General features: G+C 36.7%; 1 protein-coding gene across 8 annotated transcripts in view; it reads left to right on the top strand.

The window, feature by feature from the left end:
- LCLAT1 (lysocardiolipin acyltransferase 1) overlaps positions 1 to 23,975 on the top strand; it is a 261,860-nt gene that overhangs the window by 160,837 nt on the left and 77,048 nt on the right. For all 8 annotated transcript variants that reach the window (XM_082426157.1, XM_082426159.1, XM_082426160.1 and 5 more), the window contains 2 exons: positions 11,684 to 11,830; positions 17,674 to 17,790. In XM_082426157.1, the coding sequence (XP_082282283.1) occupies positions 11,684 to 11,830; positions 17,674 to 17,790 (264 nt within the window). The remainder of the gene's footprint in view (positions 1 to 11,683; positions 11,831 to 17,673; positions 17,791 to 23,975) is intronic.

Genomic DNA, 23,975 nt, shown 5'->3' with positions numbered 1-23,975 from the left:
TGAAAGAAAGGGAAGAGAATGGATGTGTCCTATTGGTCAGCTCTATCCTGCTTCAGACTATGCTAGACTTAGTTTGTTGACACTTGCCATGACTTTAGGGTGTATTTAATGTTGCTATGTATAATTATTTCTAAATAAATGTTTGCTTACCAGATTTTGGAATATAATTATCTGGTTCCTTTAGTTCATTTACGAATGACCAAAGGGAAATAATATTTTATATCTGTATTGCCAGTTTGGAGAATGGATGAGAATTTAGAATTTGAAAGTTTTTTCTTAAAGTATGGAGGTAACAGACTTACCTAACAGGCTAGGGAAGAAACCATTAAGAGTGTTTAGATTCCAGTTCATGTTGTAAAGAGTTTGGTAAGCTAAGCTAACTAAACTGTTTAGAGTCTGCTAAGGTATGTGAAATTAGATGTTAAGGAAAAAATGTCTGATAGTCAGATTTCAACTATTTATAATGGTGGTTTAGACATAGATTTTTATTTTTAGTCAACTTCGTAACCACTTAGTAACAACGCAGGAAATATGAAACCCAGAGGTGTCATGAAAAGTCCATTTGCCTGGTGTTTTTGTACTAGGAAATTCGTGTGCCATCTGGCCCACCCAGCTCATGGCTCCTTGGTTTTTCTGGATCATTAATTAATCACATTTGAGTGGCAAAAGGGTTTGAGGCTTTTAGAAAGCACAAAAAGAGGAGTAAACAGTAAACGGATAGTGATTTAAAAAGTTACCAAGTCATGGATTAAACTAAAACTCTCCCTGACATATTCCTCATGATTTCAAAGTAGATTGTCATATAATCCTACTGTTCTCAAACTGCAATAAGGTAGTGGTGAAAACTAGGAACAACCACAAATTGGGAAATATATCTAGATTGTTCAGAATGAGATCAGGGAGAAGAAAGAAGTAACAACATGGCCTCTGATGAATGCTTTTATCCACTCTCAGTTTGTTCAAGGCATGCAAAGTCTGAGTGTATCCTTAGAGGCTCCTGTGGTGGTCCTGTTTTAGCTGGATAATTGAAACTGGGTCAGAGGCTCTTCCTAAGTCCGGCCTCCCTGAGTATAACCTGTCTCCCAAAATATTAAAATTTTTTGGTCAAATCTGATTTATAGAAATAACTGGAATTTAAAAAATATGCCTTTGGCATTTTATAAGCATTCTTCTCTTTTTAAAGACCATGAATAAAAACTACTTGGTTAAAATCTATTGTACACCTTGCCCAATACACTGGAGAAACAGTGGTTATAGCACATGCTGCTATTACACATGAACATGCTGCAAAACCGGCATCATACATCAGTTGGAAAGATAATCCATTTTATGTGGTCAAAATTTCAGTTTTAACTGTATTTAATGTATAAGTGTTAGATGTAAATTCATTTAAAGATATTTCTCACACAGTTTTAAGAATCACTAAATTTACTGAAGTCACCTTAATTTTATTAACTATTACATAGTAAGTACAAAGAATGGATAATTTTCTATTTGAGATATTTACAGTTTATAATACCCAACTTTATCTCCAGTGAGAGGGAAAACTCCCTCTCCTACCCAGCTTCCTCCTACTTAAAATGGACATTCACTAAAACTAGAACCATCTTTAAGCCATGAATGTCTTTGACACCATTCAATTTGGTGGACCCTTTTAAAATTTAACAACACTTCATGCTGCTCTCCTATTTTACAACTCAGAGAATAAGATGAATACATTTCTATATTGAAGTAAGACTCTCCTCAAGAGTCGGTATCAGTAACACCCCACTCCTACCAGTTTCTTCGGTATATCCGAGGCATCAGTTTTATTACCTGCATCAGGTAAGTGAGGAATTACTAGTTACTAGTCACCCTGAGTAACAGCTGCTTGAGATTTCCTGGAAGGAATCTTTACAGCAGGGGTCCCCAACCCCCGGGCCGAGGACCGGTACCAGTGTGCGGTCTGTTAGTAACCGGACCGCACAGCAGGAGGTGAGCAGAGGGTGAGCGAGCCAAGCTTCATCTGCTGCTCCCTATCGCTCTCATTACCGCCTAAACCATCATCCCCCACCCCTCACCCCCCACCCCCGTACATGGAAAAATTGTCTTGCACGAAACCGGTCCCTGGTGCCAAAAAGTTTGGGGACCGCTACTCTACAGCACATATATTTGACACTCCCTCTGTGACCTATCTTCAAAGGTGACTTTTAGTCAAGGATTCCTAGCTACTTAATTACTAAACTGTAGTTCTTACTCTTACAGCAAATTTTCTTGTCACCTGGCCACAAGAGACTGATTGTTTTATTGCTTCCTACTGTATCTAAATCATGGAAGGTTACACACCACCCTTCTTTCCTGTGTTGTTGCATTTGTTACTAAATACCTAAAGGCCAGAGAGGATGTTTTACTATTTTTAACAATGTATTTCTATGATACACACATCCCATGACAGAGAATGAAAATACCTCATATTGCCTTCCTCAGCCTCCTATCAGCCAGTCCCACCAAAGGGACCTAATAGGGAAACTCCTTGTTAGAAGGCTCTGGGAAAGATTTTCCTCCTTAATAAGAGAAAAGAGGTTCATGAAGGGACAATGCCTCTCCTTTTCTACTTTGGGACATTATTGTGAGAGTACATCATACTTGGAGCTCCTGCAACCATCTTGCATCCAAGAGGATGGCCAAATAGAATGTGAGAGCCTGGCTTCTGAACCAGCCTTGGGGCCAGACTTCATTTTATGTGAGACACATACACCCAGAATGTTTATATGACTTTCAGATTGGTATTCTGTTATTTATAGCCCAAAGCATCCTGATACATACAGCTTCTTTCCCACATTTCACCAATCTATAAAGAAAAGTATCCAACGATTGATTTAGTCATTCAGTAAATGTTATTATAATGGTTATCATGAATTAAGATTTTTATGAAAACTGTCAGAAGAAATATAGTAGACAGTATATTAAAATATTTTAGTTCTATGGCTAGATATCACATACAACTCTGTGTATTTTCAGATACATAACAGATCATTTTCATCTTAGCTGTTCTACTGCTAGTTGAAAAATAAGTTTTTGTAGTTGATTTTGTAGTTTCAGTTGCCAGGGTTGCTTGGCTGAGATGAGTATTGATGCTTTTTTTTTTTTTTTTTGCCAGGGAGGGAGGGAAACCCATTGGGAACAAAGGTTTAATTTAGTTAAGTCATATGCCAGGCAGTATACCAGGATTATACTTCTTTCTAGAATTACATTGAGAACTAAGTAATTTTTTGTGATTGCACTGAGATCTAAGTAACTTAAATGAAGCTTTTGTTTTGACTGTGTTAGCTGAGTTCTTAACAAAGCTCAAGTTCTGAGCTGTGTGGAAGTTGACAGATTCTTTGGTTGGGAGACATGGTTCTGGGCTTTAAGGTTATTCAGTCAGTTACTTACTGGAGTTATACTATGGTTTTTTACCTAAATTGGATATCCTGTTGATGTGTACCATCTCTAATACCTCAGTCAGCTGCACTGCTTCAGGCTGCGAGGCATTCCAGATGTGAGCTGTGAAGCATATTTTGACTCTAGGCCTTTCAGTACCCTCAGTTGTACTGAAAGTTGAAGAATTTCTTTGCCTAAATTAATAAGTAGATTCTAAAAACTACCTAAAATGCATGTTTTTATAAAGGGCAATTTTAGGAGAAAGAAGTAAAAGAATTTGGGGGGAGCTTTAGGGTTTTCAGTCCACTTTGCATTTAGTAGAGAAACACAAATAAAGTCAGTCTTACAATGATCAATTTGAGCCAACTTTGAAAAGGGTGTTTTACAATAATAGTAAAAAGATAGGAGAGATGGACCCAATGTACTTCATAGTTTGTTTTTCAACCTTAATTTCAATAGATTACTTGATTCTAGTGCCTTCAGTTTTCCTTTCACTTGTGGCTAAGTAAGTACCTATAAATTGTAATGATATTTTTAAAGAGAAAGGCAGCATTGTACTGGGGAAAAATTGAATTAGCTGTTGTGTTTATTATATATGTCATTGTTAAGGGAGCTTACGAAACCCAATGTGGCCTTTTTTCCCTTGTTTATTCTTGTCCTTAAATCTTATGGGAATTATTTTCCTTATGCTTGAAGTCAGATATTTCTGAGAGTCATACAGTTGTGTAATGAATACCAGGCAGGGACATATCATGTAGCCAAGATTTAACATGTCCTTCCACAATAAAAATAATGTCCCAACTATATCTTAGAAATGTGGTTACTGATAATCTTCAACTATTACAATCAAATAAACGGCATAGTAAGTGAATCCCAAGTAAGAACACTTAGGTCTTTGATTTTAGAATGCAAAATAGCTGTTATTCATGTATTTTTTAATTACAGTAGTTTGCATTAACATTAGATGTTCTTAAATACCTTTTTATATGGAATAATTTTAGGTTTATTGAATGTTTGCAAAGACAGTACAGAAAATTTTCCTATTTTCACCCATCTTCCCCTGATGTTAACCTCTTACGCAGCTGTGGAACATTTGTCAAAACAAAAGATTAACATGGGCACAATACTATTAACTAAACTACAGACTTTATTTAGATTTCACCAGTGTTTCCATTAATGTCCTTTTTCTGTTCTGGGATCCAGTTGAGGATCCCTTTTTTTTTTTTTTTTTTTAAGTCACCATGTCTCCGTAGTCTTCCTCCATTCTGTGGCAGTCTGTCTTTATTTTAGTGCTTTTGAAGAGAACTGGTCAGATATTTTGTAGAATGTCCCTCATTTTGAGTTTGTTTCGCATTTGTTTTTCATGACATTTTCTCATGATTAGTTGGGGGTTTTGGGTTTTGGGAAAAAGCCCCACGGATATGAAGTGACTTTCTCATCGCATCAGGAGGGTTCATGATATCAACCTGGCTTATCACGGGTGATGTTAATTGTAATCATTTGGTTAAGGTGGTGTCTGCCAGGGTTCTGCACCACAGAGTTAATGTTTTCTCCTCTCTCTCTGTATTTTATTCGGTAGGGCTGGTTGTGGGCAGGGGGAATTAAGCTTCACCTCCTTGGAGTGGGGAGCATGTACATATTTTATTAGCAATTCTGTGAAGGAGATTTGTCCCTTCTCAATCATTTAATTATGCCAGTATGAACTTATTTATTTTATTCTTTGGGTTATAATCCAGTACTATTGTTATTTATTTTGTTGCTGAAATTGTTCCAGCTTTGGCCATTGGGAGTTTTTGCAGGTTGGCTCTTATGTCCTTTTGGGTCCCCATATTTTATTTTTTCTTTTAATCATTTTCTTATTTTCTGGTGGTACAAGATTCTTGTATTTTTCCCTGCCCCAGCCCTAGACTCAGCATTTTCCTAAGGAACCCTAGTTCCTTTGATTAAAGAAAGGTGTTAGAAACTAAGATCTGGGCACTGATTGTGCTCTGTATTAGTTTTCTATTACTGCTTGTACCATGAATGGAGTCACCTTAAACCACACATATTTATTATCTCACAGTTCTGGAGGTCAGAAGTCTGATGTGGGGCTCACTGGCCTAAAATCAAGGTATTTGCAGGACCAAATCCTTTCTGTAGGCTCTGTGTAGAGTCTGTTTCCTTGACATTTCCAGTTCCTATTGGTCACCCACATTCTTTGGCTTCTGGCTCCCGTCCTCCATCTTTAAGGCCAGCAAGAACCAGTTGAGTCCTCCTCACATTGCCTCACTCTGGCACTGAGTCTTTCCCTGCCTCCATCTTCCACTTTTAAGGACCTTTATGATTACGTTGGGCCCACCAGGCTAATCCAGGATAATCTCCCTATTTTAAATTCAGCAGATTAGCAACCGTAATTCTTCTTTGCCATGTAATGTATTCACACTTCTGGGAATTAGGATGTGGATATCTTTTGTGGGGGCATTATTCTGCCAACCACATGCTGGTGGCTACTGCCTCTCTCGGTGTATAGAGCTAGTAATATACATAGCTTAGGAATCAGTTTTGCAACAGGAACAGATATCTCAGATGGCACTTCATCTGTAATACTGATTAAATGGCAAATCTCACATAGTATGAAAAACAGGTTTTTGGTTCCACCATAGGGTAAACCCCGAAACTGTAATCATAACCAAGAAATCGCATCTTGCCAACCAAAAGCCATCAATAAATAGGTATTTCTTCAATGTCAAGCAAGACTTTCTACTCTCTGCAGGTAGATATAATCATCTCTTTGTGGAGTCTAGTGAAATGTGCAGTAAGGGTGGTTTTATCCATTTTGTGGTTTTTCAAATTTGAAATTATATTTAGAATTGAGTTTCCTTTAGGATATTATTTAACTGTCTGCTCATATTTTATACTTTGATTTCTGTCTTGTATTTTCAGCACAAGCACATTTGAAACCTGATGATATAGGCATGCTCTAAAAGGATTATTACAGGAAAAAGTCGTAGAATTGATTATCTGCCTCCTCCCCATGTTTTTAAAAGCCAGAGCCTCATGTAAGTTAATCATCTTAGATGAGGGATGTAGAGAGCATTACCTAATTTCAAATGTGAGTTCAAAGAAGACAGAGCTTCCCTAACTTGGCGTAGCATTTTGCTAAATGCTGACATAGGTTGAAATTCTGAGAACTAGAACTTACTTGTTCTGTATTTGTTTGTATAACCATTGTTATGCACAACCACACAGTCAGCAAACATAGTATTTGCTTATGATTGTTGTGATACGAGTTTATATAAAATTTGCATCTGTTCATATTATCACTCATTCTCATTTAATAGAGGCCTATGGGTAATATTCCCTTGGTTGCATCCACACCCTCTATTCAGAATTGAAAATATGTTGAAGAGAACAGTTTGTTTTATCTCTTGCACATTGCTTTTTGTTTCTGGTATTGCATTCATAGTCCCATAGTAAATACCGTAATGAATTAATAAGTACATGGACAACAATGATGAATTAATCTGGTTTTGAAGTTCAGTTTTTAGTACAATCGGTGAGTAGTATAGATATTTTTATGATTCTCTTAACTACAGTTGACCCTTGAACAACACAGGTTTGAACTGCACAGGTCCATTTACCTGTGGTTTTTTTTTTTCAATAAATACATACTACAGTACCATACAATTTGTGGTTGGTTGAATCGTGGATGCGTAACCATGGATATGGAGGGGATGATTGTAAAGTTATAAGTGGATTTTAGACTGTGCTTGGGGGTAGGCACCCCTAACCCCCATGTTGACCAGGGGTTAACTGTATATTCATCTACACTAAAATGAAAAAAGGATGAATGGATAAAGAAGATGTGGCACATACATACAATGGGATATTACTCAGCCATAAAAAGGAACGAAATTGGGTCATTTGTAGGGACGTGGATGGACCTAGAGACTGTCATACAGAGTGAAGTAAGGTCAGAAAGAGAAAAACATATGTTGTGTATTAGCACATATAAGTGGAATCTAGAAGAACGGTACAGATGAATTGGTTTGCAAGGCAGAAATAGAGACACAGATCTAGAGAACAAATGTATGGACACGAAGCGGGGAAAGTGGTGGTGGGGTGATGGTGGGATGAATTGGGAGACTGGGATTGACATATATACACTAATATGTATAAAATGGATAACTAATAAGAACCTGCTGTATAAAAAATAAATAAAATAAAATTCAAAAAAAACGGAAAAAGAAAATGCTGAAAAGCGCTTACTTTTTATGGAGAAAGAATGCATAATGTTAAAAATACACTCAAGTAAATTGGTTGTTTTTTTTTTTTTTTTTCCTAGCTGACTCTAAAACTTGATAAAAGAAAATTTAAGCCAAGCAAAACCAGGTTCTAAAATTATGGAATACCTTTGGACAATAGAGTACGCTTAGAGATTACTCCTGTCTGCTTTGAGAATGCAGTGCTGGTAACGTAAATGGGATTTTTGAAAGAAGATGGTGGTAACAGAGCCATGCCAGCATCCACAGAATCTATTTTTATAAACCTGCCAGGCTTTCAGTACTTGTCTGAGAAATTCAGGTGATAGACGGAATATCCTCCAATGGAAAAAGTATAAAACAGGCAAGTTATATAGACTAATTTCAAATGACAGGATCAGTTGCACTGTCATTTATCAGCCCATAGACATGAAATAAATGTCATAAAACTGTATGAGGACCTCAAGAATGTTAAGAAAAATCTGGATATTGCTTTAAACGTGAATAACGTGTATTGATGGCAATGAAATGAGAAGAAAAAGACTCACGAGGTCTTCCTTTGGTTTTTATGAGAGGGAGAAAACATTTAAGCTAAAGGGAGTAAAACAGATTCAAAAGCATTAGTGATGTGTAATGTATAAATGGAACATGAGAAGGCAAAGCACAAAGGGGAAGAATCATCACATCTTCAGAGGAGATGTCCAAGAGGCTGACTGATTTAGTCATTTTACTTCCCTTTCTGGGATTTCTGAAACATATACATAATGTTTGAAAAGTTTTATGACACAGCCCCATGGGTTTTCCTCCTGCTCCCTTCCCCCAAGGGAGCAACAGATATTCTCACTTGGAATGGAGAAATACACTCAACCTGTCAGTATTGTTCGGTCTAGAACATCCTTTACAAATATGAGGACAATGCAGAATTAACATTTGAGAAAAATACACAGCTTTAAAGAAGGTCTAGGAATAAACTCTCTGAGGAATAGACATTTCTCTGAGGAGAATTTATACTGTGTTTAACTAATACCCTTAGAGAGATTCAAGTATATATTGCAAAGAGGCTGTTTAGTACCGTGGTTAAAAACATCAGCTTTGGAGCCAGACTGCCTGCATTTGAAACCTGATTTTACCACTTACTAGTTCTGTGAGTCTCAGTGTGCCTTAGTTACCTCATCCATAAGATAGGAATAATAATTTTACCTAATTCATAAAGTTGTCTTGATAATTAATTGAATTAATTAATGAAAAATGCTTAGAACAGTACTAGGCACATAGTAACCATTCAATGAACATTTTTAAAAAATTACTCCTCTTTGTACTTGTCATAGCTTATTATAGTTTTTGCTGTTTGTCCATAAAATTTGAAAATTAAAGAGTTGATTGCTGAAATAAACTCAATTAGTAGACTAGAAACAGCTGAAGATCAAATTAATGAGTTAGATGACCAAGCTAAAAGATTTTCCTTAAACACAGCATCAAATGAAGGGAGATAAAAAGTATGAGAGGACAAAACCAGAAGTTTTAACATCTATCTAAGAGAAGTTCCAAATAGAAAGTCTGAGAGAATAAAGAAGAGAAAAAATAGTGTTTTCTTAAATAATGGAAGGAATATTCCCAATGTTAAAGAGAGTCATATTGGAAGAGTGTACCAACTGCTGAGCAGAATTAATGAAAAAGTTGCATACTGGTGAAGTTTCACAAAACCAAGGATAAAGAGAAAATAAAGCTTCCAGAGGGAAAAAAATTATCTACAGAAATTAGATTGATTGATCAGACTTCTATAAGAAGACTGTGGGAAAAACAGCTTTGAAATTCTGAGGGGAAAATGATTTAAAATCTCAAGTTCTGTTTTAAGCCAAGCTAGCCTCCAAAATTGAGAACGAAATAAAATACATTTCATAAATGCAAAAACTCAAACTTTTTTTGAAACAGGTTCCTTAAGGAGGGCTAACAGAAGGACATAGGATATAAGAAACAATGATAAGAAGAGAAGCCAACAAACTTAACCCGAGTCAAGTCTAAATAATTAAAAATCGTTCTGTGAAGCATAAGGAATAGTAGTAGTAATAATAATAGCAATTTGGAGGAACTATTGGATGATTTCTACAAATCTTGGAAGAGGGACAAGAGGAAAGCATAATTTTTTGTTTGGGGGAAGATTATTTATTAACTCAAAGTTGATAGAATTATTTAAGTTTAAATGTTTGTAAAAATAGAAAGGTGAAAAAATTTTAAGCATGACCTTTAAAATAATAAAATAGAGTTTATAATTTCCAAAACACTAGCGTAGGGGTGGGCAATTGTGAATGGGAACTTTTTTGGTTACATTTTTATGTTCCTTGATGCAATATCCTTGGTATTATTGTAACTTCCTAATCATAATAATGACAATAACTATTACTTATTGAATACTTTGTGCTAAATAATCTTAATTTATTTCTTAAAACAACTCCTATCAGGTAAATAATGTTGCAGCATTATGCTTATTTTTATGTTTGGGGTCAATGAGGGACAAAGGCTTAAAGCTGAACAGCTGGTTTGTGGTGTAACTATGATTCTAACCCAGGCAATCTCATTCCAGAGTTATACCACCTACAAACTGCACTGTGGGTGTAGGTGTCCTCAGGTAAAAGAGGAGACATGTAAGAGGGGGCAAGTGTGGGATCAATTCCAGTACAGGTGGATATGACTGACAATAAATACAGTGGGTGAGCAGCAACTGGACACATTATCAGCAAGACCTATACTAACATGTGGATTATTTGGGAATATGCTTATTTATATTTGTAGAATACAGTATTCTAGTTTGGACTTAATTCAAACCAAATAAAGTCCTACAGTTTTTTAAATCATGATTTAATGATAATTTTATATATTCTTAGGGCACTACTGTATTTACTAAATGATAATAACTATTATTTTAGTTGTGTTTTTAAGAAACTACCACTCATCCCCTCTAGCTGAACTAGTAAAAGTATATTGCAAAGATACACATGACAGTAAGGGAGATGGACTCTTGTGGGATATCCAAGAGGTGACCCCAAAGACTGGCCAGCCATTGTGGAAGACTATCTTTTGTTCTTGATCACAATCAGCTTTAGGTGCCTCAGCAGCAGTTGTTGTTTAGGTCTTCACTATAGTGTACTACCTTTATTTTGCCTCAGGTGCTACTGTCTCTATTATCTGCTTTTTTTGTCCATCCATTTGTCTTACATACCAACTTGTTTTCTCCATGGTCCCACGTAAAATTCCTGAGAGAGAACATTTGGCCAAGACAGTTACTGTGTATGTGTCAAGGGTTTCACGCTTCATGGACTATTGAATAGACTATTGATTGTCCGCCTTAAGTCAGATATTTACCACAGTAGTTCTAGTCATTTCTGGCCAGGGAGGGATGCCAGCTGGGAAAAACCTGGCTCGTCTAGAGCTGCCTCTTCAGTTAGCAAGGTTGAATTCGCCTTAGAGAAAGGGAATGTGATCACAGCATATGCTCTAATTAACGTGTTTAGTAGCCATTGCATATTTTCTTTTTAAAATAACTCTGAAGAAGAGATTACACTGAAAACAGCAATTGGATTTAGAAATTGAGTAGTATAGAAAGGGAAATATTAAAGACAATGCTTGTATACATGGCTTGAGAACAATCCCTTGCTTACTGCTTTGTAAGCCTGATAACACACAGTCATACATCTCTTGTAGGTAACTTGGTTAAAATATCTGTTTAAGTTAGGATTGTTAACTTTGGATGAGGTACCGATAGATATTAAGGAAGTTTTTCTCCTTGGTATTTTAATAGCTAGGTTTTGCTTGAAAAGAGGTTTTTGAGAATTTTGCAAATTCCAGAATTTAGCAGACTCCTTTAAGAATATTCTCTGGTATATCTGTTATTTAATCCAAGATCAGTGCTGAATTTAAGGTATATCATGAGATGCTTATTATGAAAGTAACTAATTTATAGTAAAACTCTGAAGTATTATATTCAAAAATATATGGATATTGGTATTAAAATTATACATAAATACTTGTTAAATTGCTTCTAGGTTGGGCCATGCAGGCTGCTGCCTATATCTTCATTCATAGGAAATGGAAGGATGACAAGAGCCATTTTGAAGACATGATTGATTATTTTTGTGATATCCATGAACCACTTCAACTCCTCATATTCCCAGAAGGGACTGATCTCACAGGTAAGGTAGCCTTGGTTTGGATCACAGAATTTTAAGACATGAAGGAACTCCAAAACTAGCTATCTAGTCTAAACTTCTCAGTCCTCAGATGAAGCAACTGAACACCAACAAGATTAATGGCCCATCCCTGGGGTCACTCAGTCAGCAGCACATCAGAACCCAGAACTCCTGGTTTCCAGCCCACAGAGTTGTTTTTTTTTTTTTTTTTAATATTTATTTATTTTTGGTTGCATTGGGTCTTCATTGCTGCGCACAGGTTTTTTTTTCTCTAGTTGCAGCGAGCGGGGGCTACTCTTTGTTGAGGTGCGCGGGCTTCTCATTGCGGTGGCCTCTCTTGTTGCGGAGCACAGGCTCTAGGTGCACGGGCTTCAGTAGTTGTGGCACGTGGGCTTCAGTGGTTGTGGCCTGTGGGCTCTAGAGCGCAGGCTCAGTAGTTGTGGCACACGGGCTTAGTTGCCCCGTGGCATGTGGGATCTTCCCGGACCAGGGCTCGAACCCATGTCCCCTGCATTAGCAGGCTGATTCTTAACCACTGCGCCGCCAGGGAAGCCCAGCCCACAGAGTTTATGATGGGCAACTCCAAGAGGTATTATTTATACTTGCCATCTTAGAGCTTTATATTTTAAGTCTCGGTATACTTTAAATATCAGCCTTTTACTTTATATAATTTGTATATAACCACAAAAAACCCCAAGTAGCCAAAACAATCTTGAGAAAGAAGAACAAAGCCTAGTTTTAAAATATCTATTCTCTGTCCTCTTCCAAGATCCATATTTATCCATTAGACCCTTTTTTTTCAACTTCTTTCTTATAAGAAAAGGATCTGGGCTTCCCTGGTGGTGCAGTGGTTAAGAATCCGCCTGCCAATGCAGGGGACACGGGTTCGAGCCCTGGTCCGGGAAGATCCCACATGCTGTGGAGCAACTAAGCCCGTGCGCCACAACTACTGAGCCTGTGCTCTAGAGACCACGAGCCACAACTACTGAGCCCACGTGCCACAACTACTGAAGCCTGCATGCCTAGAGCCCGTGCACCGCAATGAAGAGTAGCCCCTACTCACCGCAACTAGAGAAAGCCTGTGCGCAGCAACAAAGACCCAACACAGCCAAAAACAAATCAATTAATTAATTAATTAATTTTTAAAAAAAGGAAAGGATCTAATAGTAACCAATTTCACTTGTTGATTTAAGTTAGTATGTTGCCTTTTTCCTGGTATTTTTAAAGTCTTATCTCTAATATAAGCTGGAAGGGCCTTGTCCTTTTCGTAAAGAAAATTCAGCCATCGTTGAGTTGTAGAGGGGACACAGGAGAATATATCTAGGACTTTTCTATCTTCCCAGATATCAAATTACACAGGCCAAGAATGCCAGTGGATCTCAAGGAATTCTTTAAAAGATTAAAAACAAAATACAGTCTTTCATTCTTACTAAATCAGTGGGCTTCACATCTTTTTTGAACCACAGGTCATTTCTGCAGGTGAAGCCTTCTATTGCAGTCTAGGATTTAAGATAGAGAGAAGAACTGCTCTGGTTGATGAGTATTGGTGGGGGAGGAAGTAAGCTACAACCGGAAGTAGTTTTATAGAATCCTTCAACTTAAAAGAGCAAAATTCAAAAGCTTTAGTACCCTGGTTACTTTAAGAAAAATACAGCAGAATTTGAGAAGGACCCAGTGGATAAAGGTCTGCTGTACAAGGGAAGACAGACTGAAGCAGGATAGAACTGAAATCTAAAACTCACGAATAGTACGGAGAGATCCCTGTGAACTTGTCTTCTAAATCCTCAATACTAGATCAAGGCAACTAAGAGCTACCAAGAAGGGCAACCCTTAGAACCTGAGAGGAGAACATATAAATGAAAAGTCTAATTCACTCTGTGGACATAGTAATTTCTGGAACCCAGTACCCCAAAAAAGAGTGCAAGATGGAAAATACAAATTACACAACTACTTAAGTAAGTGAATGGGTGACCAAACTGTAATATGTTAATAGAGAAATTAAAGTATTTTGGGAAGTATTTACCATTAATACCAAGGAAGAGATCTTTGACTAATGTATGACAGATTGGAACTGAGCTAAATGAAGCTTGGCAATTTTTATATACTAGTATGATGTACTAAATTATACTTACTGTATAGTATGTTTGATTTTTATAGTTAAAATTCTAATAGTAGTTGGGTCACAGAGGGTAATACTGAGCGTAATATTGGCTGCCTATTGTTTAAGCTTGAAAATATATTGTTAGTTGTAAGTTGATTGATTCCCAGAGCTGAACTATCATTAGGAAATTTTAATGGCCAGCCAGCCATATTTACATTTTTTAATCCTTAGAATGTATAATACTTAAATTTGAGTATTGAAATATCATCTGTATTAGAGTATAGAAAGTCATTTACTGAAATGATAGATTTTGTGAATGCCAAAATGTACACTAAAGAGTGGCAACTTTGGAAGTTATTTAGTAATTAAAAGCTAATGGGATAAAAGCTCATGGGTTGCTGTTACTTTGATACATCAGTATTAAAATATTCATACATTAGACGTTCAGAGTTTATAAAGTAGATATTTAAAACTTTTCAGTCTGTATTTTCAAGTGTCTTTTTTAGGTGATGAACTTAACATCTAGTTGAATATTTTCAGGGTCCAGAGTACTCATTATTACATGATGTAGTTGCATATTTTTAAAGTTAAAACAGTATTTACATTTTAAGGCCAACTTGCAAAAGCCAGACTATTTGTGATAGAGGAAATAAATAGACTGATCTTGAAGTTAAAAAAAAAAATTTTTTTTAAACAGTATTTTACAAATAGTTTTGAGTTGGGATATGATTTTTTTTTTTAAGTAGGCTAGTAAAATACCTTTGGTTTGAAAACGTATCTGTTAACTCAAAGGTGTTTTTAGCTACCACATTTAAACTTGGGTTTTTAAGCCCAAAGAGAATGTTTTATAATCCTCTTTAAGTTGTGAATCCAGCTTGTTTGCACATTTTCAAATTAGTACGTTTAAATGTAACTTTATATTTTATTTTCATATATTATTGTTGTTTATAACTTTTTTTTTTGCTTATGCAAGTAATATATGTTATTTTGGGGAAATTTATAAACATAGAAGGGAGCACAAATACTACTCTAATCCCACTGCCCATAAAGAAGCACTATTCTAATTTTGCTCCATTGTTTTTGGGTCATTTGGTCACACGTGCACATGCGCGCACACACACGTATACATACACACATCCATAGGCATATATATGTGCACACATACACGTAATTTTAAAATTGGAAAACCAGAATTACACTTTTCTTTGTACTTAATATTGTAATCTCTCACATCATTAGTCAAGGTTGTCCAGAAAAACAGAACCGTGTGTGTGTGTGTGTGTGTGTGTGCATGTGTGTGTGTAGAGAGAGAGAGAGAGAGGGAGAGAAAACGAGGGAAAGGGTGGGGGGGTGGCAAATTTATTTTAAGGAATTGGCTTACATGATTCTGGAGGGTGGCAAGTCAGAAATATACAGGGTATGTCAACAGGCTGTAACCCCAGGGAAGAGTTGCAGTTTGAGTCCAAAGGCAGTCTGCTGGCAGAATTCTTTTTTGCTTGAGGAGATTAGTCTTTTTCTCTTAAGACCTTCAACTGATTGGATGAGGCCCACCCACATTATGCAGGATAGTCTGCTTTACTCAAAGTCTACTGATTTAAATATTAATCTCATCAAAAAACACCTTCACAGAAACATCTAGAATAATGGTTGACCAATATCTGGGTACTTTGGCCTAGTCAATTTGACACATAAAATTAACCATCACAGTTGGTATATTATGATTTTCTGTTTTGTTTTACTGGTTTAGAAAGGAAAGCTTGTCTAGGTTTTAACTATCATATAATATTACATGCAATTAAACACCCTTGTATGTAAAACTTATTCATTTAATAAATATATGAATGCCTGGAGCTTTATATACAAAAAAGTCTCTTCATGAGACTTTTCATGAGGCTTACTTTCTAATGAGGAAAAACATTAAAAACTAATAATAAAAATATGCCTGGTATTCATAAATGCTGTACAGAAAGGCAAGATAAGGAGAGAGAGAGAGAGGGAGAGAGAGTAATAAAAGATGGGGACGTAGGGTGCTGTTTTATATAAGGTGGTTTGAGGAGGCCCCTTAAATTCTTATTTAAGGAGAGACTAAATGAACAAAGCAGAAAATTATGCAGATGTCTGGGTAGAAGGCATTCTGGGTAGCAGGAAGAACCATCGCACAGACTCTGAGGTGGGAATATGCCTGGCTGGTTTGAGAACATCCGAGCAGCTGGTAGTCTCACTGGAGTGGTAGGCGTGCTGGCACTGGAGTGTGACAGGGAGCAGGCTAACGAGATAGGAGGCTGTGGTGAGAAAGTGGGATGCTAGTCTGTCAGTCCTAATAATCACAGTCTGGGGGTGGGCAGATAAAGTGGGCATGGAGGGGAAAATCTGCATCTCTGATCTGCGATTATTTCTTTCTTCCCACATTGTGCCTGTGCCTTTTAGAACTACTTCCACCTGTATTCACATTCTACAACAGCGTTCAGTTTTATCTTCAGATCCCCCAAGTCTGTGACCAACTGGAAGAGCAAACTGAAGAGTAGTTAACTACTCTTCTTTGTGGTATCTCTGGGATTCCTCATCCCATGTAAGGTCCTGCCAGTTGTCTATAAAATACTGTTCTGTAGTCCCGTGCCCAGAATATTCCCCTCAAATGAATGTCAGAGGAGCTTATTACTTTTCTTGTTTAGAGCTTTTACTTTTGACTTGCTGGAGATCTGTTTAATTTTTTGACTCAATTTATAGGAGTGTTCTTTGAATATTTTAGTGTCGTTGAATCCATGTATAGTTTTTTGAGATTTTGAGGATTCTGTGGTCTTAAATTTACTCCTCGGAAAGTAGTATTTTTACATATAGGTTTTTTCCTGGTGACTTGGAATGGTCTATAAATTTCAGGATGGCGCTGAGGATTGCAGGTTCTAACGTCTGCTGTCATCAGAAGGTATTTCATGATCTCCCCCAGCAGCTAAGGCCAAATTTCTGAACACTTTACTTTTTCCAAATATAATTGCTGAATAATGGGTTTGGTTCTTCTTGGAACTTATAAAGTTACCTCATGGAATGGAAAAAGAAGTTTTTGCCAACAGTTGGAACATATACTTGACTCAGTAACTATATTCAGCCAAACCATGTTCAGATGTTTGTACATGGTGTGCTAATCATGTGCCCATTCTGTCGTGGAGTGGTGTTGGTTAGTAATATTAGTGTGCTCTGTGCCTGAGCAAGGCAGATATTTCACTTTGCACTGAAGCCCTAAATTATTGGGTTAAAAAAATGTTGATCTGATATATTTGGCAAATTGTTAGTTATGTCTTCTGGATGTCTAGATCCTTATGTTTTATTACTATTTTAGTTTTACTTTATTTCATCTTTATATCTTAGTATTTCAATTTTTATTATGTAATGACTATTTTATGAAAATTTTAGTTATTAGTATTTTATCTGTATTTCAGTTTTCATTGTATATTGACTATTTTATGAAATCTCTTAAAGAATTTTAAGGATTTGAATATTAATTTATAAACTGTCATAAAACATCTATTAATACCTTATTATAAAATTTCCGAAATTCCAATAAGTAGGTAACTCTAGGATCTTTGTTAGGGATTTACTAAAGTATTTCTATCTTATCATTTGATTCAGTATGTTATATTAATTACAGAAAAATTAACTGCCATTTTTATCAAAGAAATTCTGCACCATTTCCTTACCTCACTTATCTTCCTTTATTTTATGGCTTCTAATGGCCTATTGTTTTGTTTAGAAAATAGCACGGCTCGAAGTAATGAATTTGCTGAAAAGAATGGACTTCAGAAATATGAATATGTCTTACATCCAAGAACTACAGGCTTTACTTTTGTAGTAGACCGTCTAAGAGAAGGTAAGCACCCATCTCAAAGTGTACTTTTTTATATAAGTGGCAGAAGTTGCTAAACTTCACATATAACTCTGTAGAATTTACAAAGCACTTTTTCATACTTTATCTCAAGAAATGAGATACTGTATTTTTATGCTAACTTGACCCCATGCACTAAAATGTTTTATTATGTATTCTTTAGAAATATAAAAGAATCTTTGTCAAAAACAAAACATTTTTTCTCCTTTTTTGGAATAGACAGAAAATAATACATAGTTAGACCATCATTCCATTTTTAAATGCTTCTCAAAGCAGCAAAACTGTCTTGAAAGTATCTTATCACTTATAATATAGTTATTTATAACTTAAAAAATATTTTTACGTTCATTATTCCACTCACTGCAACGAGTGATTCCGGTTGGTAGGAAGGCAAGTACTGCTATCTCTATTTTGTTGTTAAATAGAAGTGGCATCCAAGGTCGTTCATAAATTTCCATAGATCACGGATGGAACCTCGTTCTTCTGCTTCCTACTTTGTGGCTCACACTACCCCCTCCCCACCCCCACGTCCTCTAGAGCTGTGTCTGTTGAAGGGCATCTGGAGCCAAGGTGATTGCACTGACCATGTCACACCCATTTAAATGTTTACATTTTGATATTTTTATGAAAAAAAGACCAATTGGACATTTTGTTATAGCTGCATATGTAAATATTTATATATTCATACACACATGTATATACAAATGGATAACAGACATATAGATATATATATGAAAAAGGAACTGTCCAGAAACATGCTGAAGTGTTATTAATTTTACAAGAACAAGTCAAAGCCCAGAGTCACCTAGCAGAAGAAAAATCTTGTTTGCATGTTTCTGCTCTCCACTCTGATTTCTAGCAAGCCATATTGTATAAAGGTGACATCTGTGACAAATTATCACCTTCATTTGATAATTGCTATGTTGTCATAAAACTGCTTGTGCCTAACATGAAGGCCTTGAAACATTATATAAGAAAAGGTATAAAGTTCTTACTTCTTAACCTAATTGGCATCACTATTGTTCCTTTAGGGTTTAATGTACTTTAAGATGTAAAGTAAAGTATAACCTCATTTAGTGAACCCTGCCAAGACAAAGCATCTTTACAGCTAAGTTCTCATGATATAAAAGAAATGCATAGTCAATCCAAAATCACATTGGTATAGTAAACTAAAAATATTGTCCCTGTTAGTTTGGCTTGCTTTTGGATATCTGTGGTTATAACTAAATGAAATGGAAACATGGGCTTTATGGTCATATTGTGTATGAATAGTGAGTGTCCATCTACCCATAGAAGCTCATGGAGAACACAGTTCTTTATGCCTATGGAATAGGACAGGGAGGTACCAAGACATTAAAACAGGGATGCTGCTGCTTTTTGTTTTTTTGTTTTTCTTCCCCAAAACGTGGTACCACTTACTGTGGCATTCAGTTTAGACTCTCCCTTCTCATTCAACAATATGTTTTTTATTTTCTAACAATCTGATATTTTATAGTATTTAATGATTACTTTAAAAGTATTTCTGACATCATGGAACATGCTGTTGGAACACATCTTTTGCTAATAAAGATCTTTTTAATTGCAGGCAGGATAGTTGAGAGATTATTTTATAGTGGATGAGGATATAACTACAGAGCTCTCTGTTCTGAAATCTGGAAAATATTTTAGTAGCAAACTGATTTATAACTTTGGGGAACATGTATTACTTAGTCATCACTCAGAGTACTAGTCAACAGCCACAGTATGTCATTTTTCCTGCCAGAAGTGGCAACTGATTTTTCCCCCTTCTCTGTATCAGTAAAGAAAGAAACACAGATGACTCCATTTGCTTCAGCTAAAAAAAGTTAGATGATTCCATTTACTTCAGTTAGTTAGAGAAGTAGAATGGGTCCTATACACTATGATAATAATAGAAACAAGAAATAATGATGGCAGTAATTATAATAGTAACAGCAGCTAACGTTTACTGAGTATTTACTAAGTACCAGGCATTATGCTAAGTGTTCTGTATGTGTAAGGTCAGTTAACCCTCACAACAACTGTCCTGGTAGTTACCAGTATTTAACCTGTAGAGCAAAACTGAAGCAGAAATTGAAGAATCAGCTCAAAGTTATTGGAATATGGTTGGTCTGACTGAATAGCCTGTGTTCTTTCTACTGTAATATGATGCCTCGTATATTTATAGTGTGATTTTAGTTAAAGCACCTTTGTAATAATAGTGAGCTGGATGGTTTTTCTTCAAGGAAAATATTTTAAAAGAAAGAAGAGGCTAAATGGCCAGATCGTGGAGGGATGGGAGTCACAAGGGAAGTGGTTATGATGCTGCCTGAGATGACGGGGAGAGCAGGCACAGTCATCTAGTCAGAGTATCATTTTAGGAAAGAAATCTAAGACTCAGAAAGGGCCCAGCACAACTTCCTGATCTTTTCTGGGATCTGCTTTTGTTTATCAATTAAGTGAAAAAGAATCTTGCTCTTAAAACAAATGGCCATTATAAATAAATATTCCAATGGAAGCCTGGAGACCACATATTAAAACCAATTACCGAAGAAATGTATGAGGACAAGATGGCAGAGTAGAAGGACTTGAGCTCACCTCCTCTCACTAAAACACCAAAATCATAACTGCTGAACAACCATCAATAAAAAAGGACTCAGACCTACCAAAAAGGATATTCTACACCCAAAGACAACGAAGAAGCCACAACAAGATGGTAGGAGGGGTGCTTTCATGATATAATGAAATCCCATACCCGCCAGGTGGGTGACCCACAAACTGGAAAATAATTATATCACAGAGGTTCTCCCGCAGGAGTGAGAGTTAGGAGCCCTATGTCAGGCTCCCCAGCCTGGGGTAGGGCATCAGGAGGAGGAGCCCCCAGAGCATTTGGCTTTGAAGGCCAGCGGGGCTTGAGTGCAGGAGCTCCACAGGACTGGAGGAAACAGAGACTCCACTCCTTGAGGGCACACACAAGGTTTCACGTGCACAGGGACAAGGGCAAAGCGGTGACTCCATAAGAGCCTGGGCCAGACGTACGTTGGGTCTTCGAGTGTCTCCTGGGGAGACGGGGGGTTGTCTGTGGCTCACTGATGGTGGATGCCCCAGGGAATACTCATCAGCATGAGTTCTCCTGGAGGTTGTCATTTTGGCACTGAGACCTGGCCCCACCCAACAGCCTGCAAGCTCCAGTGATTGGATGCCACAGGCCAAACAACCAACAGGGTGAGCCCCACCCATCAGGAGACAGGCTGCCTAAAGTTGTCCTGAGCCAACAGCCACCTGTAAACATACCCCTTGACACGGCCCTGCCCTCCAGAGGGACAAGACCCAGCTCTACACACCAGGAAAGCATGCACAAGCCCCTGAACTAACCTCACTCACCAGGGGCAGAAACCAGAACCAAGAAGAATTACAGTCCTGCAGCCTGAGGAACGGAGACCACAAACACAGAAAAGTTAGACAAAATGAGGCGGCAGAGAAATATGTTCCAGACGAAGGACTAAGATAAAACCCCAGAAGAACAACCAAGTGAAGTGGAGATAGGCAATCTACCTGACAAAGAATTCAGTGTAATGAGAGTAAAGAGGATCTGCGATCTCAGAAAAAAGAATGGAGGCACAGCACACAGAGGATACAAAAATGTTTAATAAAGAGCTAGAAGCTTTAAAGAACAAACAGAGATGAACAATATAATAACTGAAATGAAAAACACACTAGACAGAATCAATAGCAGAATAAATGAGGCAGAAGAATGAATGAGCTGGAGGACAGATTGGTGGAAACCACTGCTGCGGAACAGAATAAAGAAAAAAGAATGAAAAGAAATGAGGACAGTCTCAGGGACCTCTGGGACAACATTAAACACATCAACATTCACATTATAGGGATCCCAGAAGGGGAAGAGAGAGAGAAAGGGCCTGAGAAAATATTTGAAGAGATAATAGCTGAAAACTTCCCTAACCTGGGAAAGGAAACAGTCACCCAAGTCCAGGAAGTGCAGAGAGCCCATACAGGATAAACCCAAGGAGGAACATGCCAAGACTCATAGTAATCAAACTGACAAAAATTAAAGACAAAGAAAAAAAATATTAAAAGCAACAAGAGAAAAGCAATAAATAACATACAAGGGAATTGCCATAAGGTTATCAACTGATTTTTTAGCAGAAACTCTGCAGGCCAGAAGGGAGTGGTATGATATACAATATTTTAAGTGATGAAAGGGAAGAACCTACAACCAAGAATACGCTACTCAGCAAGGCTGTCATTCAGATTTGACAGAAATCAAAAGCTTTACAGACAAGTAAAAGCTAAGAGAATTCAGTACCACCAGACCACCTTTGCAACAAATGTTAAAGGAACCTCTCTAGCCGGAAAAGAAAAGGCCACAACTACAAACAAAATTACAAATGAGAAAGCTCATCGGTAAAGGCAAACATACAGTAATGGTAGGAAATCATCCACACACAAATATGATATCAAAACTAGCAATTGTGAGAAGAGGAGAGTATAAGTGCAGGATATTGGAAATGCATTTGAAATTAAGAGACCAGTAACTTAAAATAATCTTGTGTGTGTGGTATAAGTGCAGGATATTGGAAATGCATTTGAAATTAAGAGACCAGTAACTTAAAATAATCTTGTGTGTGTGTGTGTGTGTGTATACACACACACACACATATACGTGTGTGTATATATATATATACACACGTGTGTGTGTCTATATATATACATATATATATATATGTATATATATAGACTGCTATATCAAAACCTCATGGGAGCTGCAAACCAAAAATCTATAATAGATACACACACAAAAAAGAAAAAGCACCCAAAGACAACACTAAAGATAGTCATCAAATCACAAAAGAAGAAAACAAAAGAGGAAGGGAAGAAAAACCACCCCAAAAAAAGAGAAAACAAATCCAGAACAATTAACAAGATGGCAATAAGAACATACATATCGATAATTACCTTAAATGTAAATGGATTAAATCCTCCAACTGAAAGACATAGTCTGGCTGAATGGATACAAAAACAAGACCCGTATCTATGCTGTCCACAAGAGACCCACTTTAGATCTAGGGACACATACAGATTGAAAGTCAGGGGATGGAAAAAGGTATTCCATGCAAATGGAAATCAAATGAAAGCTGGAGTAGCAATACTCATATCAGATAAAATAGACTGTAAAATAAAGACTGTTACATGAGACAAGGAAGGACACTACATAATGATCAAGGGGTCAATCCGAGAAGAAGATATAACAATTATAAGTATATATACACCCAACATAGGAGTACCTCGTACGTAAGGCAAATACTAACAGCCATAAAAGGAGAAATCAACAGTAACACAATAATAGTGGGGGACTTTAACACCCCACTTACATCAATGGACAGATCAGACAGAAAATCAGTAAGAAAATGGGCCTTAAATGATACATTAGACCAGATGGACTTAATTGATACAAATTAACTTATTTACAAAACAGAAGAAGACTCACAGACTTCAAAAACAAACTTATGGTTATCAAAGGGGAAAGGTGGGAGAGGGGGAGAGATAAATTAGGAGGTTGGGATTAACACATACACACAACTATATACGAAATAGATCATTAACAAGGACCTACTGTATAGCACAGGGAACTCTGCTCAATAATGTGTAACAACCTATATGGGAAAAGAACCTGAAAAAGAATGGATATATGTATATGTATAACTGAATCACTTTGCTCTACACTTGAAGCTAACACAACATTGTAAATCAACTAAACTCTAATATAAAACAAAAATTTAAAAAACCCAATTATCATTAGGTAACATCTTCACTGCTCACTCATGCATGTAACTGAATTCACTATTTCTGATATTAATAGCACAAGTTCAGGCAGATGAGAAATTCAAGACATCAAGAAGTTAAGGATAAGAAGTCCTAACAGGAAGCACTGAATAAGAGAAAATGCAAAACAAAGAAAGTAGTTTCTGAGCGTCTCTTTAGAATATATTTCACCGAGATTAAGAACATTTAGAAAACACACACTTAACCTGAAATATAACACCCATGATATGACATTATACAGATGTGTTGTTCTTGTAATAATAATGGTAACAAGTTTTCCCTGAGTACCTTGATTTCCATCATTTTTGTACTTTTATACTTTCACTAGA

The sequence above is a fragment of the Balaenoptera physalus genome, assembly GCF_965194825.1.
Source record: "Balaenoptera physalus genome assembly, chromosome: 15".
NCBI classification, from domain to species: domain Eukaryota; kingdom Metazoa; phylum Chordata; class Mammalia; order Artiodactyla; family Balaenopteridae; genus Balaenoptera; species Balaenoptera physalus.
This window is presented reverse-complemented; position numbering and strand designations above follow the sequence as displayed.